Here is an 18,726-nt window from a genome sequence, read left to right as displayed (position 1 = left end):
TCAAAGACTGGACAAACTGAAGTGTTCCAAGTTGAAGTATTTAGTTTTGTTGACTGCAAGGAGTAGCTTATGTTTGTTTTGTTCACTGCTGCTGTTGCAGTTAATACTCACTATTTTTCTTAAGATGCAGCATGTTTGATTGTTGTTGGTTGAAGTTTAATTTTGTTGATTGTTTATTGTTTGGAGCCTTTTTAATGTTCAATAAAATAAGTAAGAAGCTATTTCTTTGCTTGATAATTGCAGTCAGTAGAGTGCAATATTTAGTTCAAGGCATTTATCAAAATTTATGCTAAATTTGTCATGAATATTTAAGAGAGGGTGGCCCAGTAGTCCAGTGGTTAGCACGTCGACTTCACAGTGCAGAGGCTGGCAACCGATTCAGGGTGTCCCCCGCCTACTGCCCGAAGATAGCTGGGATAGGCTCCAGCATCCCCCGCGACCCTAGTGAGGATCAAGCGGTTTGGAAAATGGATGGATGGATGGATACTTAAAAGTTAAAAGAGACGTTTGAGAGCCAAAAAGAGTTGGCTTTTTTCACTGAGGCGATCCAAATGAACCGGATCACCGAAAAGATCCGAAAATCCCATCACTACAATACATTGTATTCCATTACACAACATGATTGTATTTTATACAATGTGTATGCAGTACAATATTATGGATATTTTTTGGGATTACATATAAAATATATAATGTATATAATATTATTTACACAAACGTTTGGGGGAGATTGGAGCTCCCTTTCAAGTTCACAGATACCACATCTGCTGTACAAGTGGTGGTGGTGGTAGTGAACAAATAATAAATATTAAGATTTGCTTAATACCATAAGTGTGGAAGACCCATTGCTTGGAATCAGGATTACCTGGAAAATTGAAAAGGTGCCCATTCAAAAATGTCAAACTAAATTATTGTATTTATAATCATTTGCAGCACTGTGTACAAGTTCAAGCATGTCTTCATAATTGTGAGGATGTGATGGAGTGATTATTTGTTTCTCCTTCCTAATGGCTCTGTGGAAATCCCTCCATGAAAGCAAAACCTCACTTCAGGATTAGTGCTTGAGGGAGATTTACAAGTGGGCAGTCACATGCTGCGCTCTTCGTCTGTTCGAGCAACAATGCATGCACGATCTGAAGTTGCTTTCTACGTCAGAGGGTAATGAAGACATGATGTGATGAGGACGTGTGCGTAGGACGTCAACTTTGCAGAGAAGAGTGCCGGCGGGGCTCATGGGACAGGAAAACTGGACACAAATGTTCACTTCAGGGATGAATGCCTCCCCAGGGATGGCGCCGCCGTCACCAGAGATGAGTGGCAGCCCGCCATCAAGAACCTTCCAGTCTGAGGGCTCTCCCAAGATTCCTCCCAACCCTCCAAATTCCCCTGCCATATCCATCATGAGCTCTCCCAGACTGTGGCAGAAGGCCTCCATCTCCAGACTGGCAGAGGAGTTTTTCTGGATTGGTGGGAGTGTGGTCGCTCAACCCAAATGGAGGCTGGGCCAATTTGGTAAGACTCACATTTTTTTTGGAACTATTGTGCGGATTTGGTAGAAAATGATGAAGTGAGTTGATATGATCCACACACTTTTGGGATTTTTAGCACACCTCCAGCAAAGTATGACATTTGTACGCATTCGAATAAACCTGCGGGGAGGCCATATGGATTTGAGACAATCCTTTGGGATTAGCTGCAGGCTGTGTCACATGTAGTTTTCAGATTACAAACTGGGGTCACCTGATCTTGGCGTGTGCGCGCACACACACACACGCACACACACATGCATCTGCTCATTAAAAAAATAAATGTAAAAAAGCTGAAAAAATGTGTTTGTTCAACTCCTATTCAATGTTTTAAGTGTGACAGGTAACAAAAAATGCTTGTAACACCTAAAGGTTATTAAAAAGGAAGAAAAGGTGCCATTTTTGTATTTTAGCAAGAAACATGATGCGGAGGCACATGTTTTGCTTTTGTGCAGTTAGAGGTGTGGGGGTTAGGAACAAGGCTTGAACGCAAATTAACATAAAATTAGTAAATATAATCCATATAACTGATGTTCATTCGAATTGCTGTGAAAATCATCAGGTGAACAAATGCAGGAAAACCATCTGTAAATCACATTGTGACACACCCATGATCTCATAACAGTCAACGGAACCCTTCTCACCTCTCACCTCAGTTCATCGTCCACGTCGGCAACTGCACACCTTTTTATGCATTGTCAACATGAAATTGAGATGAGGTTTTTTTTTTGTTTGGGTGGGGGGGATCTCCCCTGTAGTGGAAAGGTGCATGTGCACGATGCAGACAGGGAGCCAGATGACCAAAATGAAGGGAAAGAAGAAAAGACTCGTACGCTTCTACTACTTGGATGAACATCGCTCGTGTATCCGGTGGCGTCCCTCCAGGAAACAAGACAAAGCCAAAAGTAAGCTATTATAAATGTATATTTTTTTCCCCCTCCTTTAATCATAGAGGAAAAAAATACACTGCACTCACAGTCCAGACAATAGGGAAGTCAAGTGAGAAAGTATAGGGAGAAAAGTGTCCTTATCGCCCATGTTTGGAGGCCTGCAATGCACGAGAGCACCGTCATTAACACTTTAATTAATCATGAATATGAACAGAAATCTTTTCTAAATATCCATTCGTCCATTCGTCCATTGTCTGTCGCTCTTGTGCTCCTTAGGCTGATATATAGCAAATGCATGGATGGACGGTTGAATGGATCCTAAAATTACTTCGTCACAGCATATCAAAGCAATCCACAGCGATCGTTGGAATATGCCCTGCGTACAAAAATACAGCAGAGTTGTCAACGATTTATCGTCTTGTTTCAGTTACAATCGACTCCATCCACGAGGTGCGCGAGGGGAAAAAGTCTGAGGTTTTCAGGAGGTACGCTGACAACCGCTTCGATCCAAATTGCTGCTTCAGCATTTACTATGGCGATCGTGTCAAGTCCCTGGACCTGGTCAGCTCCAATAGCGAGGAGGCCCGCACGTGGATTACCGGACTCAAGTACCTCATGGCCGGCATCAGCGACGAGGACAGCTTGGCTCGGAGGCAGCGCACCCGCGATCAATATCCTTTGATGCTGCCAGAGGAGGCAAAAGGACACACACTTAAGTACAAGTACAAAAATAGAAGTGCGGATTCAAGTCCTAAATTTATCCATCCATCCATTTTCCGAACCGCTTGATTCTCACTAGGGTCGCGGGGGGTGCTGGAGCCTATCCCAGCTGTCTTCGGGCAGTCGGCGGGGCACACCCTGAATCAGTTGCCAGCCAATCCTAGGGCACACAGAGACGAACAACCATCCACGCCCACACTCACACCTAGGGACAATTCAGAGTGTTCAATCAGCCTGCTATGCATATTTTTGGAATGTGGGAGGAAACCGGAGCACCCGGAGAAAACCCACGCAGGCCAGGGGAGAACATGCAAACTCCACACAGGGAGGCCGGAGCTGGAATCGAACCCCAAATTTAACAAAGTGTTTAAAAAAAAACATAATAATACTCTACAATACCAAAGTACTTTGTCACGCCTCCAAGCAATCGTAGAATAGTACCAACCCGCATGTCACCTGCCTTAACTTCAAGTCTCACGTGGCTTCAGCAGACTTTCTCGGAAGCAGACAAAAATGGGGACGGCACCCTGAGCATTGGAGAAGTCCACCAGCTGCTTCACAAGCTCAACGTGAATCTACCCAAACAGAAAGTCCGTGCGATGTTCCAGGTAAGACCTTGACCAAACCTTTCAAGTCTAACATTATGCCGCTTTTTGCATCGATCATATTGGTCACCTTTTGGTTTTCATTCGGGGGAAGGAGACGAGGCTGTTGCAGCAAAGTATAAACTGTGTAGTATAAAAGCAGACCAATGAGCTAAACTCAGTTGCAGCCTGCCGAATTTTACACGCGTACATGCCAGACAATCCCAGGACATAGAAACACAAACAATTCTTCAATCAAGCACTCACATTCACATCATCACTGAGTGGGAAGTGGAAACCACACAGCGACGTCAAGTGACAGAATCACTCCACTGTCAGTGACCGGTGTCAATCAATACAGTTTGCTGTAGATAACTACTATAGTTCAGTAAATGGATGGCACTAGCTACTCAATGAAGAAATATGGTCCTATAGTCTAATGTGTGGTGCAGTTGTGGAAACAATACAAACATAGAGCTCCACATCATGTTGCAGGAGGCAGATACAGATGAGAACCAAGGCTCTTTGGCATTCGAGGAGTTCTGTTCCTTCTACAAGATGATCTCCACGCGGCGAGACCTCTACCTCATCATGATTTCTTACAGCAACCAAAAAGAAGTCATGGACCTGCACGACCTCGCCCGCTTCTTGGAGAACGAGCAGAAGGTACGACGACGTGTCAAAATGTTTGCGTGCTTTTCTACCCCAGCTTACTTACCGCTGGTATTATTTAGTGTGACCGTTGCTTATTTTAAGGAATCGCAGAAACACTCTGCAAAGCCACGTAGGACTTTGCTGTTATGATCACTCTCACTGCAGTCATTTGGACACTGTGATAAAACCCACATAAGGTTGAAGAGAATATGCAAACTCCACACAGGAAAGAGGTTCTAACCTGAACGTCAGAACTATGAGATCGACGTGTTAAGTACTTTTCGGATGAGCTGATGGCACCAGAGTCAAAGGACTGACCAACTGAGGGGTAGCGGCAGACTAAGGGACTAATGTGAAGGGACTTGGTAGTACAGACACAACAAACAGAGAGAATGAGGTGGAGATGGTGAAAACTTTCAAATTACACAATTTAACCCGTTATTTTTGATCGTTAGATGCGAGGTCTACCCAGAGAACACCTGATGGAAATTGTGGCGAAGTTTGAGCCGTGTCCTAACAACCTTCAACGTCTGGTTCTGGGAATAGACGGTACGAGCACGACGCCGACTACATCCGCCAGTTTCAGATGACATCCATTCAACTGTGCTTTCTGTCCAGGTTTCACCAACTACATGCGAAGTCCCGGAGGTGACATCTTCAATCCAGAGCATAACCAGGTGAACCAGGACATGACGCAGCCGCTGTGCAACTACTTCATCGCCACATCACACAACACCTACCTCACCGGAGACCAGCTTCTGTCTCAGTCCAGTGTTGAGATGTACGCTTATGTTCTCCAGGCTGGATGTCGTTGTGTGGAAGGTGAACCTCTTTAACCCGATGCTCCCGTTTCAACATGAGACCACCGTATTTAAAAGATGGTCTCGCGCTTTAGATCGCTCTGATGAATTTCACACTCTAACGTTTGGCAAATACACAATGAAATTTGAAGCAATGGAATTGTGTCGGTGGGGCTGCTATATGTATTGCGTTTGAGTACATTTTCCACCTCTGTTCTTCTGCAGTGGACTGCTGGGATGGGCCAGATGGCGAGCCCATTATTCACCATGGTTACACCTTGACATCCAAAATACTTTTCAAAGATGTCATTGAAACGATCAACAAATACGCCTTCACCAAATCACAGTATGCAGTCATTCAGTCATATGAGCTAGTTGAGGTAACAAATCTTTCAAGTATGTGTTCTTCCTCCCCTCTGCAGGTACCCGGTGATTTTGTCCATAGAGAACCATTGCACTGTGCCTCAGCAGAAGAAAATGGCAGAATATTTGAAGGAGGTGCTGCAGGAGAAGCTGGACCTGTCTAACGTCAACACGCATGAATGCAAAAAGTTGCCCTCCCCAGAAATCCTCAAAGGAAAAATCTTAGTCAAGGTGAGACTGAGACGCCTTACTGACAACCTACAGCGGAACCTGCAAAATCAAGCACGATCCAATTCTTGGACGGGATTTATTCAAACATGCATACGGTGCTTACTGCATCAACCACTCTACCTACCTACCTAGTTGCCAGCCAACCTACCGACTACTTACGACCCCCCTAAGTATCTAATTTACCTGCTACTCACCTGCGCATTTACATACCTAACTACCTAACTTTCTGCCGACGACCTATTGATGAAGCTACTTAATTATGTACGAACATATCTACCTGCTATCTACCTACCTTCTAAGCTACCAAACTACCAACCTTCCTACTTCCCTAGTAAGCTACCTACTTATGGCTCTGTCTACTTGACTCCTACCTACCAACTTACCAACCTAAATACCTCCTAAATATTGACCTACCTACCTACTAAACTGCCTATCCTTTTCCTACTTACAACTCCTGCTACCTCGCTAGAGCTCAGAACATTGATAGGCCCACACTCCACTACGCTCCACTACCTCTTTGACCTGTTGCCCTTTAGGAGGTGCTCCAGCACATTACAAGCCAAAACATACTGATGACTCAAAGACAACCTCCCAAAGCTGTCCTAGCAGCGGATTCAAACCAGTACTACAGAAATCCATCATTCTAATACTGCGTATTTTTATCTTTCAGTGTGGTTTGATGTTTCCGCACATTGGTGCTGCGATTCAATTTTGTTGTACCTTCTGGTACAATAACAATAAAGCCAACTACTGGCCTAGTTACCTGTTTACTTACTCACTTATCAACAACTAAATTACCTACTTCATTAATTGCCTACTTACCTACTTTGTTACCAAACTATTTACTTGTACAGCTAACCATTTACCAACCAACCTGCCGACCCATTTACCTACCTACCTACCTACCTACCTACCTACCTACCTAGGTAGGTTAGGTAGGGCATATACCTCTGTCAAGGAGTACGATCCATACCATCGTGATCCAAATGGTAAAATATGGAAGAAATATTCCTCGATCCTGGTTTTCATCGATATTCAACTAAAGTTATTTGACGTGTTGCAGGGAAAGAAGCTCCCTGCAAACCTGGATCCCAATGCAGAGGAAGGAGATGTGTCTGATGAAGATACCGGGGATGAGGAAGAGGAGGAGGATGAGGAAGAGGAAGATTCCCAGGCAAATTCATCTACTGTTTTAAGCACACTTTCATTGGATGAGCACCGTATTTACTGTACAAGAACTCTCGTAGGAGGAAAACAGCGGTCTAGCTGCTAGACAGCCCAAGAATAAGAAACGCTTCGGCAGATCCATCATGAGGAGCTTCAAACGCAAGGTACGCCTCTTGGGTTGGATGTCTTGGATGCAGAGAACTGAAAATCCAGGTCCAGAAAGTAAAAATTCTACCACAGAAGTGGCTCACGCCAAACCGTGGCAGGATATTTTAAAACTTTCTGGACCTAGGTTTCCCATCCCTGACTGGAAATGCTTGGAACATAACATTAAGTGTCATTTATGTGATTGTTGCAGAGGAAAAAGAGAATCCGGGTGAGGAGTAAGGTCAGGTCTGATGGCGAGTCAGACTACAGCAGCAGCAGGGACAGGACACAAATTGTTTATCACCCCAAGTAAAGCTCTTTTCTGTTTCATCTTTGATCTTCCAATTGTGACTACCCAATTCATAAAAGTCAGAATTGCTCACTCATATAAACATTTTCCAATGGATATCAAAAGGTTTATTTGGTTACTTTATTTCACACTTGAATGGTGGGCAGGCCCTTGAGAGACACAAATATCGTATACAAGCAATTAAAGTTAATTTTCCAAAATACTTTAGGAAGAGGAAGACAATGAGGCTGTCCCGTGCTCTGTCCGACCTCGTCAAGTACACAAAGTCCGTGCGAGTGCACGACATAGAAACACAAGGTAACCTTCATTTTATTTTATGATTTGGGTCTGAGAAATAAATGTAATTTTTTGGTGGGTTTGTTTGTGTTGTTTTGTTTTTGTCTGGAAGCCTTTACAAACACTTGGCAGGTGTCGTCACTCAACGAAACCGTCATGAACCAGATCGTCCTGCTGAAACCTGGTCACCTGGTGCGTTTCAACCAGCGCCAACTCCTGAGGGTCTACCCATCCAACTACCGGGTGGACTCCAGCAACTTCAACCCACAACCCTACTGGAACGCAGGATGTCACATGGGTAAAATTATGAAATAAATAAATGTATATTAGTGTGTGAATATACAAGCATGTTTTACGATTGGATACCTTGTATTCCAGTTGCAATGAACTACCAAACAGAGGGTCGCATGCTTGAACTGAACCAAGCCAAATTCGCAAGCAATGCAAACTGCGGATACATTCTGAAGCCTAAAATCATGCGTAAAGGTATGCAAATATTCTTCATCTGTATGAACTGGCGAGCATCCCCTCGATTGTTTTTGTTTTTTTCAGGTGCCTTTAACCCCAATGTGGAGGATCCACTTCCAGGACAGAAGAAGATTCAATTAGTGCTGAAGATCATCAGCGGACAGCAGCTTCCCAAACCTAAAGACTCCATGTTTGGAGACAGAGGAGAGGTCAGTATAAAATATCGCACTGCGCTCAGGCTATTTCTTTTCAGCCTGTGAAGACACGTTACATATTTGATTGAAAATAAAACGTCTCCTCTCACATGAACACTTTGAGACAGTAATTCATGCCTTTGTCACATCCCGGGTCGATTACTGCAATGCCCTTTACTTTGGAGTCAGCCAGTCCTCCATTAAGCGCCTTCAGCTAGTCCAGAATGCCGCTGCTCGCCTCTTGACTGGTACTCGTAAGAGGGAGCACATAACTCCTACTCTTGCATCCCTTCACTGGCTCCAAATTCATTTTAGAGTTATTTTCAAGATCCTCCTCTTTGTTTTCAAATCTCTGACTAATATCGCGCCACCTTACCTCTCTGAGCTCATCCGCCCCTACACACCTGCCCGGCGCTTCAGGTCTGTAGACCAGACATTATTAGAAGTACCAAGAACTAAACTGAGGCTCAGAGGGAATCGAGCCTTTTCTCTTGCTGGTCTCTCTCTCTGGAATGACCTCCCACTGAACATTCGGCAAGCCTCCTCGCTGCCCATCTTCAAAGCCCTCCTCAAAACTCACTTGTATTCTTTGGAATTCGACTCAGCATGACTTAGATTTGTTCTTGGTTTTACTGTTTGGTGCTTTCTACCGCCTTTATTACCGATTTGTCTTACTGTTTATTGTGCATGTTAAATTGCTCCATGTACAGCACTTTGTATGCAGCGATGGCTGTTTGAAAGTGCTCTATAAATACTGTTGACTTGACTTGATTTGTCTTTGGCACTGACAGATCATTGATCCCTTTGTGGAGGTTGAAATTATTGGCCTACCCATTGACTGTTCAAAGCAGCAAACCAGGGTGGTGGATGATAACGGTATTTCAGTTTTCACATCCCATTAATGTAGCATTACCATTTTGAAAGGTAGGTCAGTAGGTATGAAAGTAGATCAATGCATGAACCCTGCATTTTACTGTCCCTCAGGTTTCAACCCCATGTGGGAGGAAACTCTTGTCTTCCACATTCTAATGCCACAGATTGCTCTGGTGCGCTTTCAAGTCTGGGATCATGATCCCATTGGGAGAGATTTCATTGGCCAGAGGACCATAGCCTTGAGCAGCATGATGCCAGGTGAGAGCCGCAGACTGGCTGTGAAGAGGTGGTCACTATCTGTAAATAGTAAACACTCGTCTGAAATAAATGAGATCCCTCTTTTGTGAACTCTTAGGTTATCGACATGTGTACTTGGAAGGCATGGTGGAGTCTTCCATCTTTGTTCATATTGCTATCATTGATGGCAAGGTAAGTTCTTTGCACGTATGCACATTTAACCTTTCATTTATGAAATATTTTGTGTCATAGGTAAAACCAGCAAATCCTGTGCAAGTGGCCAGAAAGCAAATCCAAAAAGCAGCCCAGAAGCACATGAAGGGACTCCATAAGCAGCCGTCCGTCGACTCGTCTGTGCAGTCCTCGGAAGATTGGCCCCCACCATACCTCCGTAAGGATGCCGACTCCTTCTCGCAAGACAGCAGGAACGGAGAAATGGCCGTTCTGGTTCAAGGGCCCGCCACTAGAGCCGCTATGCACAAAGGGATCATGAGTGAACCCGTGAGACGGGCCCACCGAGTCAAAATTCATGACCCTAGGAGAGGGATCTTCAGCAAGATGTCCTCCATGGATTCAAACCCTGTGCCGGCATTGCTGCTTCAAGACAGCTTTGACCTGGACAGCCCTTCACGTCCAAACAGTCCCACTGAAGACAGACAGGATCATGTTCCAGATAAATTCAATGAGCCTCAGTCTTTGTCTGAAGCTGCTGAGTTGCAGACACTTCACACATTTGGACCAGAGGAACCTGAACCTCCTGTGGTGGTCCAAGCAGAGGCACCGACTGGCCCAGAGCCACCGGACAAAGCGTCACACGCAGCCCCTAACTCAATAACACAACATCCTTTACATTCCGAAGCCAAATTTGTACCTCTTGTCCCTCCACCATCCCCGGCTCGGGTCAGAAGGACCTTAGAGGCCCCTACTATCCCCAGACCCTCCACCCCGATACGAACAAAAGTCCGGTCGTGCAGCTGTGATCGAAATCCCAACACCTCCCCCATTACACCCATGGTCAACCGCAGGCCTGCTTCCCACTGGCAAACCGGGCCAGTCCATAGTATGTATAAGGACAGCGGCCGACAGGTGAGGACTGTACCCAACGGTCTGTGCTTGTCCGACAGTTCATCCAGCAGTGGGAGCAGCTCAGACAGCCTGGAGTTCAAAGATGGCCCGGTTGTAGCGGGTTCGGAGCAGTGCGTTGGCACACTGCAGAGGGAGATGAAGACGCTTTTTGATGAAAAGCTGAGAGCGATCCGATGTCAATCGCCACTTTTGTTTGATGATCAGGATTTGTGAAAACATAGCCTTTAGGCTTTGTCGCTACTGGTCAGGCTACCAATGTACAGTGCTAACTTGATTTACAGTTTTGTACGTTGTGTGATCAGGCTTGTTCGTCACTATGCAGTTACGATATACCCCGCATATTTGCGGTTTAGCATTCGCAAATTCTTGTTTTATTTTGTTTGGGTTTTTTTTGTTTTTTTGGGGAGGGGGTATACTCCACTATTTGATGAAAATTTTGGATATTTGCTTTTTGGGGGCTCAGGGCAACACCATGTTAAACTCAGGGGAAGAACTTCACTGAGCCAGGTCGTAGTTCAAGAGAATAATTGTATAGCAAATGCATTTCCCCAACCTGAATGAATTTAAATTGCTGTTCCAGTCTACTACCTCCCCAAAAGACACCTTTTTTTAATGTATTTTTAATAATAAATAATAATAAAAATAGCACTGTAGTGTATAAAATCTTTTCCAAAAATGAATAAAAGAGATTGTAAAGAAATACACTGCTTTTACATAGTATAATTACTGCCTTTAATGTGTGTGGCTGATAGTGAGTGACATCTGGAACTGGAGTCAGTTTGGCCAACTAAGTTTATGTGTGAGATTCTGTGTGTGAGTTGGGGTCAACAGCAGCTCCTTGCCAGTACCTTTTATTGTATTTGTGTTTCAGTGTCGAACTCAACCAACGTGTGAATGTGCATTGGCTGCTTTGGCACTCCTTGTCCACATATGAAGGCATTACAGTGCGTTCAATTTTTTTTCACAATACTTGAGCCACCACATAGCTTACACTCACTTAACCCTTTAATGCCTGACCCATCAAGGAATACCCAGAAAAATCAGATTTTTGGAAACTGAGATGTTCATTAAACATCAAATTTGGGCTCAAAACACAAAGCAAAATGGCCAGAAAGTGTGATTTTTGCCAAGCACTCCATTCTGACTAATTAATAAAAGAAGAACAAAAACCTGTGACATACACTTTTTATTTATGTTATGCTTCCTTTAATATTAATTTTTCACAATGTTTTATGCAAAGTTTGCTTTTATTTCAGTTCACAGTTAGTTGCTAATTGTTTGAGCATTTGTATTACCGGTACATTTATACAATAGTAGCTCAGTAATAAGTAAGATCTATGTAAGGTTTTTATCAGTGTTATAGGCTATCAAAAAGGGCCAATTATCAGTGTGTAAAGAATGATTCTATGCCTTTTCGGTTTCTTTATCAACAGATTCTTGAGTTCGCTTTGTTGCTCTGTTGCTGCTCCGGAAACGCAAGCTGAGCTCTTCAGTCAGCACTCGGCAGAAAGATTTCTGTGGGCAGAATTTATTGAAACAAAAAAGACGTGTGTAACTCTATGTTGATGTTTTTTCATTGCTTTAATGATTTTGAGTTTGTAAATGAGAGGGAACTTTAATTCCAGGGGTGTCCAAAGTTCCAAAGTCCAATTTCAATTCAAAATACTGAAAAATGAGAAGCTACCGGCGTATGCCTCATCACATCTAATATAAAAATGTGTTGAAAATAACAATCATGTAAAACCAATTGAAAAATTGCTTGATGTATTTGTTTTAGCACGTTTCATAAAGTAGAAGAATTGGAAGGTTGCCCTTGCATCCTTCATTTTTCTGGATGCTCACTCAAAGAAAAAAGCTTGAACACCCCTGCTTCAATCTAACTACTCGTAACAATAAAATACGCCTGCGGTGATATGATCCCACCTTCTGCTCTGCCGCACTGCTGCGACTCCTCGAAGCGAGCTCCAGGATGGCCAGCAGTGTTCCAAGCGTCAGGCCCAACGCAAGCACCACAAACATTCCCTTGAAGCCGTGCGGCTGCGCAGCTGCCGCCTTGGCCTTGTCCGCCATGCAGCTGCTGGCCCACCATTTGCTTTGCAGATAAGCCAGCTCGCCTGCCTCGCTCAGCTGCAGGATGGCTAGGTTCAGGTTCTTTATGAACGGGGATCCTTGGAAAAGTAAGAGTCATGCTTAGTCAGATGATGAACACCCATTTAAACAGAATAGAATGTAAATTCAAAAACGTGTTTCCAAATACGTGTTTGAAAATAAATGCTGAAAACGTGCAAAGATTATATTACAGCAATATAAATGTAACACTTTAGGAGGTCGAATAAGAGGCTTCACCAAGCATGGCGGCAATGCTGTATCCCCTCATGCCGACCACCTCATGGGCTCTGACCAGGTCGCAGTGGCGTGCCACTGCCAAGTCCAGAGATACCGACTCCCCAATGAAGGCAAAGTTGCCCTCTTTCACACGTTGGATGCCTTCATCCATGGACGACACCAGACTTTTGCTTCTCTCCATGTGCTCATAGATCCTACGATATACCGGGTTGTCAGAATTCTAGGCGAGAAAGGAAAAATACAAACATAGAATTGGTTTTATGAAAATGTGATAACGCAACCGATATAAAGCCAATACTTGCTTTATTTTGCTGTAAACGCTGCATTTAAAAGTTTGGGGGTCACTTAGAAATGCCCTTATTTCATAAACATGAAATAGAAATATTTTTAGGTCACACCAAACTTTTGAAGAGCAGTGTACAATAACTCATTTCATTTTAAGTATACGGCATCTTCTGTATTTTATGTTGAGCAGCTCACTGTTAGCTACCAGGTGATCAGTTGTTAACTTCCACCGCTGCCAAGTATGAGCTGGACATTTGTCTGTATCATCATGAGAAGTTTAGCACCCTTTTTAAATATATTTTTCCTTTCATTTTCTGTACCACTTATATTCGCTTGGGACCAAAATAACAAAACATCCAAAACTAAAACTGGAGAAAAAAAAACATGTTTGTTCACAAAATAAAATACAAATGAAAACCAACTGAAACTGCATCTGACATCAATAAAAGCTAATATTAAAGAAAGCAAAAATGCTGTGCAATTTTGTCTTTTTCAATTAATATCGTGCATGAGGTTTTGGTTTATCAATTTTGGTATTGCTGTACATCTGTGCAGAAGAAATAAAGTCAAACTGTTGTTTGATAGTTGTAGTCTTATCTTGTACTCTATATATTAAACAAAATAAACTAATACTAAAACTAACAAAAAATAAACAACAACACATTTTAAAAAACATAAAAACTACAAAAAAATAACTAATAATTAAAACAAAACTAATTGAATTTTAAAAAAAAGTCAAAACAAAATCAAAACTATAATGAAAAATCCCAAACTGTTTTAAGCCTGCCTGTGTCACAGGTGAGCCGGAGTCTACCCCGGCTGACTTTGGGTGAGAGGCAGGGTACACCCTGGACAGGTCCCCAGCAAATCCCAATTTATTTTTATTATTGTCTTCATTATTAAATGGCGGGCCATCATGCACACCTTGAAGAAGGCCAGCGTGGAAGAGGCGCTCAGGCACCCGTATTCAATCACATTCTGATTGGCCAAGTCCTCGAAGCCTTTCACGCTTAGCTGAGTAGACTCAGGGCTTTTGGACAGGCTGAGGTTGGAGAAATAACAAGCCAGGATCACCACAGCAAATAGCCACCAGCTGCAGCAGACAACACGTCCTGAGAGCGCACGGGGATGTGGACCGGCACCTGGCAACAAAACAAAACATTAACTCTGTGCTATCCCGTTAAAAAAAAATAATAAGAAAAAGTTATTTCATAGAGAAGCAGATTGAAGGATATGTAGGCTCTGTCCAAATTCATAGGCCGCATCTTTAGAGGGCCACATTTTTTGGCATGACGTCATTTTTGGCCCAACTTGACCACACTTGGTTTCCAAATTCTAGAAAAAAGCAATTTGCAGGCTGGACTCTTTGACACCTTCAAAGGCTCCTCCCGATGTAGCCTCCGTGGACGGCATAAACTGTTTTTTTGGACAGGCTTAATGTGAATTTGGACACCTCATGTGGTAGAGTCACGCCAGAAGTGATATCATTCTTTTAAAAACGCAGCATGTAAATTTTGACATAGCCATAGTATTTGAAGGTTGAATCAAAATCATAAAGAAGTCATGCAAATTAAATCATGTTCAACAACAACAACAAAAAAGTTGGTCGGAATGTGTGGAACTTAATGTTAACAGCTGGCAATTTCCAAGAGTCTGAGAAACACTCACCTTGATGTCACACTGTGCTAATTACCTTGTAGCGTTAGCGCCCCAGTAGCGTACCAAAGGCTGTGTGCAAAGCTGAAAGTGCTCCGCTCACTCTGAGGTTGACTCCACTCACTCGGGCTGACTCTGACAAAAAATAAATAAAAATCTATGTTAACATTCACCAGTAAAGAATCAATAAGCAATATAGGGCTCTGCCTTTTCAGTATTCATCAATAATACGCAGCTTTTCGCAATCCGTGGGTCTCCTTGGTCCATATCACCCGTGAATAGCAGGGGTCAACTGTACTACAGCTTACAGATGACATTTTGAAACTCTTTTTCATTTGTGTCCCAATGCCTTTAACACACTGCCCTTGTGGCCAAGCCACACACATCAGAAGGAGCAGCACAATGTCCATTGAAATGAAGTAACCAATGTGGCAAAAAGGGTTTGATACTGTATATTTCATCTAATTATATATTTAATGTGTTTCCTTATAAAGTGTAATATTATCGTATGCTAGTTTTCTTATTTTAAAGAAACATTCCAATTTTTGTTTGTTTCCTGGAATATTGGAATAGATTAATGGCATTCATTTTTTATATGTCCCTTTTAAAATGTTACTTAACACATTACTGTATCCGAGCAGAACCTTTTATGACCAACCTGGCTACTATCGAGATGCAGGCAGCCGTTGCCAGGTAGGCGATGATAATACCGGCCCAGGTCTCAGCTGAAAAGGGAGTGAGGAAATCAAAGAAGCCCATCCCCTCTGAGATGTCCTTCTTCAGTAGGATGCTTATTCCCGTCTGCATGAAGGGTTTGGTCATGGCGACCGCCTTCTCCCGAGCCGCGGTCAGGGTCAGAGGTGCGATTGCCAAGTCTGCCTCCTGCAAGAAACCTTAAAATGAAGCTCCTCCATGTCAATTGACAACACTCTTTTGGCAATTTTCTTACCCCTCGCAGCACTTCCCCAACCATCCCGTTCCAGTGTCCGTTGTCATCCTGTCTGCCATACGAAGCGTCCTTCACAAGGTGCACTTTGTACCTGAAGTCCAGCTTTTTGGCGACTTCAGACAGCAGGTCCATGCAGAAGCCTTCCAGTTGTGAGCCTTTGGACATTGTATAAGGCTCTTGCTACAGTTCAGTACAATGTAAAATGTGAATATTTAAGGAGTACGCACCATTATATATGAAAGAAATAGGAGGGTTACCAGAATTGTTGTAATTCTCAGCTCAGATTGCACTGATTAAGGGGGAGACAATATAATCGTTACAATCATTACTTTTAATACTGATCTGTGACATTATGTTTCTTCACTTTTAAGCAAAAAACAGCAGTTAAATATTATAATGGATGCCCAAGCAAGAGGTAGAGGTGTACTGTGAGCATAAACCTTAGTACCATATAAGTCCATACATGAGGAGCTTCAAGAAAATGACTTCCTGGGAAAGGCACAATCACAATAACCGCCAATTGAGGAAAAGGAGAATTGTATGTGTGGACTCAGTCCACACATACAATCCACTTTACTACCAGTCCACTGGACTGGTAGTAAAGTGGCACTAATTGTGAATTACACAATTCTAAATTTAATCTAGTTTAAAATTTTTCTAAAATTTAAAAAAATATATTGTGATCACTGAATGACAACACTGCACCCAGGCTCAAAATAAGCAGTTTCACATGGCAGTCTGTGTGTCAACATTTGCATTTAGCACCTCATCAAAAACATTAAATAGAAAAACTGCAAATCACAAACTTTAACCAATTTCCAAAAATTGAACGAAGAATCTCAATTGTCGGGAGTTGCGAACGTGAGTATCAGTGGTTATTTGTCTACATTTCCCCTGTCCTTGGCTGACAACCTTAAAGGTGTACCCCACTTTTCGCACTACATGTCAGGTGGCAGAGGCTCCAGCTCACTTGTGACAGTAATGCCAACAGGCGCTACAGAAAATAGATGGGTGGATAAAACATCCATCCATTATCCGAACTGCTTATCCTCATGGCCGTGCTGGAGCTCATCCCAGCTGTCTTCGGGCAGTAGACGGAGTACACCCTGAACTGGTTGCCAGTCATTCATTCGCAGGGCACACATAGACGAATCCCCGATCACACTCACCCCTACGGACAATTTAGAGTGTTCACGTTTTTGGAATGTGGCAGGAAACTGGAGTACCTGGAGAAAAACACACACACTCACTGGGAGAATATGCAAACTCCACACAGAAGTCCCGGAGCCGAAATCGAACCCTGCACCTTTGCACTGTGAGGCCGGCGTGCTAACCGTGCCGCCGTGGATTATGCAGTGTGAAATAATTTAAGGCAAAATCATAGAAATTACTTCTGCCTTCAAATGGGTACAGTGGGTTTGATTCCCTCCCGGTGCCCCAAAACCCAACCACTGCTGGGCCAGCCCATATAAAAAGGGCAAAAACAAGCTCATGTTTTCCTGGCTGATGTCACGAAGGAAAATCAAAGCTTCCTTTGTGTATTTGGAATGAACACTTGGAGGGCACAATATCTCCTTCCTGCGTCATGGTGATCTGACCACTCTGGCTTGTTGTTAAGGCCGCACTCTTCAGTCCACAGCGGCATGTCCATTCAAAAGGTGTCAGTGTCATGGCACTGAGACATGAGAGGCTAGTCAAAAGAGTATAAAAAGCGTCAGTCCTCCGGGCCAAGGCCCTCGCAGATCCTCCTTTTCAAAAAGATGACATGTGCACAGGCACTTCCAACCCCATGTCACCGAAAAACACAGGACCTTTGTATGGCCCCGTCTTCCACATTGATGATTTACGACTATTTTTGGATGAAAGGTCAACTTCTTTTCTTCATTCTCAGCAGTTGGACAGGATGTGGAGCGAGACTTTTGATGCAGAGGCGACAAATTATGCATTTATGTCACGTAAGGACAAAAACAACACACTGGGGAGTTTGGTGATGCGCCAAAGGAAGTTGCCAAATGCTGTGACCGGGTCACACATTGATATGCTTGGATTCAGGGATTAAAAACTCTGACATATTTTCTAGAATTTTCTCATCTGGTTAAAATATGTGCACTGTAATGTTGCTGTGGTTGAACGGGGGCCAACCAATCATCCATTTTCTACACTGTATCATCCTTTGTTTGGTAAGAGGTCATCTAAAACCTCGAGTTCGCACTGGACTGGTCACAAGCCAATCCCAGGGGACCTTTTGACGCAACAATCTCATTTACACACGCCGATAGACAAATCAGGGTCTTCAACACATCATGCATGTTGTTGGAATGTGGGACAAAGCTGGAGTACACTGACAAAACCCAAGAAAGCAAAGTCCACAAAGAGGTTCAAACTCAAGACGTCTCAACTGTGAAATTGATTTGCATACAACTAGTCCATTGTGAGAGGGGCAATTTCAGTCCAAAATATGTGGACCTAATTATGCTAAAAGATTATTATTATGGTTGTTCAGATAAGGGATGGATGTTATAAGCATTTCTGAGATTTTGGACTAAATATAGAATTAGTTGGTCAAGTCAAAAATGCATGTACAGTATAGAGCACGATCTGTGCAAATTCCTTACCTGCAGTGCTTTTCCCAATGTTGAAGAAGAATCCAACAGATGATAAAAAGATAAACAGCATCCTGATGATTTGACGTTGTCTATCCTGTAATTTAAAAAGCAAAGTGGCTGTCACATATTTTACATCTTTAATAATACATATGTATTATTTTGTGTAGCCTATTTTGGTCAACACTGCACCTGACCGTTGGTCTGGGACGTTGGATCTCAGTAGAACTGAAGTGCACCACAGAGTGAAAGAGTGTGATGTGATGATTTGCAAATTGGTAATGATAACCAGCAGTGACGCTAGCTTGATGGGAGGAGATTGTGAAAGAGATGTGGAGTCGGGAGAAAAATATTAAAGGGG

The 18,726-nt window shown here is 43.1% G+C and overlaps 2 protein-coding genes across 3 annotated transcripts; one reads left to right on the top strand and one right to left on the bottom strand.

The window, feature by feature from the left end:
• The first annotated feature begins 1,089 nt into the window (after positions 1 to 1,089).
• plch2b (phospholipase C, eta 2b) lies at positions 1,090 to 11,409 on the top strand. Its single transcript, XM_052075627.1, has 20 exons — positions 1,090 to 1,512; positions 2,285 to 2,431; positions 2,844 to 3,087; positions 3,615 to 3,744; positions 4,216 to 4,386; positions 4,830 to 4,923; positions 4,993 to 5,196; positions 5,400 to 5,520; positions 5,597 to 5,768; positions 6,832 to 6,942; positions 7,016 to 7,099; positions 7,294 to 7,391; positions 7,601 to 7,689; positions 7,781 to 7,966; positions 8,047 to 8,154; positions 8,221 to 8,345; positions 9,122 to 9,206; positions 9,315 to 9,461; positions 9,559 to 9,632; positions 9,693 to 11,409. Exons 1-20 carry the CDS (start codon positions 1,233 to 1,235, stop codon positions 10,737 to 10,739), a joined length of 3,717 nt encoding a protein of 1,238 aa, XP_051931587.1. The 5' UTR covers positions 1,090 to 1,232; the 3' UTR covers positions 10,740 to 11,409.
• A 288-nt stretch (positions 11,410 to 11,697) lies between these two features.
• si:dkey-183j2.10 (probable glutamate receptor) lies at positions 11,698 to 18,669 on the bottom strand. Of its 2 annotated transcripts, none has more exons than XM_052075650.1 (10): positions 18,558 to 18,669; positions 18,378 to 18,462; positions 16,020 to 16,051; positions 15,763 to 15,942; positions 15,472 to 15,695; positions 14,851 to 14,948; positions 14,082 to 14,299; positions 12,873 to 13,092; positions 12,450 to 12,694; positions 11,698 to 12,041 (listed from the first exon to the last, which is right to left on the bottom strand). In XM_052075650.1, the coding sequence occupies exons 2-10, from the start codon at positions 18,436 to 18,438 to the stop codon at positions 11,931 to 11,933; spliced, it is 1,389 nt and encodes a 462-aa protein (XP_051931610.1). In that variant the 5' UTR covers positions 18,439 to 18,462; positions 18,558 to 18,669; the 3' UTR covers positions 11,698 to 11,930. The 2 variants fall into 2 exon arrangements, with proteins under 2 accessions (XP_051931610.1, XP_051931609.1); XM_052075649.1 differs by having other exon boundaries at positions 18,563 to 18,669.
• Between the last annotated feature and the right edge of the window lie 57 nt (positions 18,670 to 18,726).

The sequence above is a fragment of the Hippocampus zosterae genome, chromosome 9 (genome assembly GCF_025434085.1).
Source record: "Hippocampus zosterae strain Florida chromosome 9, ASM2543408v3, whole genome shotgun sequence".
NCBI lineage: Eukaryota > Metazoa > Chordata > Actinopteri > Syngnathiformes > Syngnathidae > Hippocampus > Hippocampus zosterae.
Note: the sequence above shows the minus strand (reverse complement) of the source record. Positions and strands in the feature narration are given on the sequence as shown.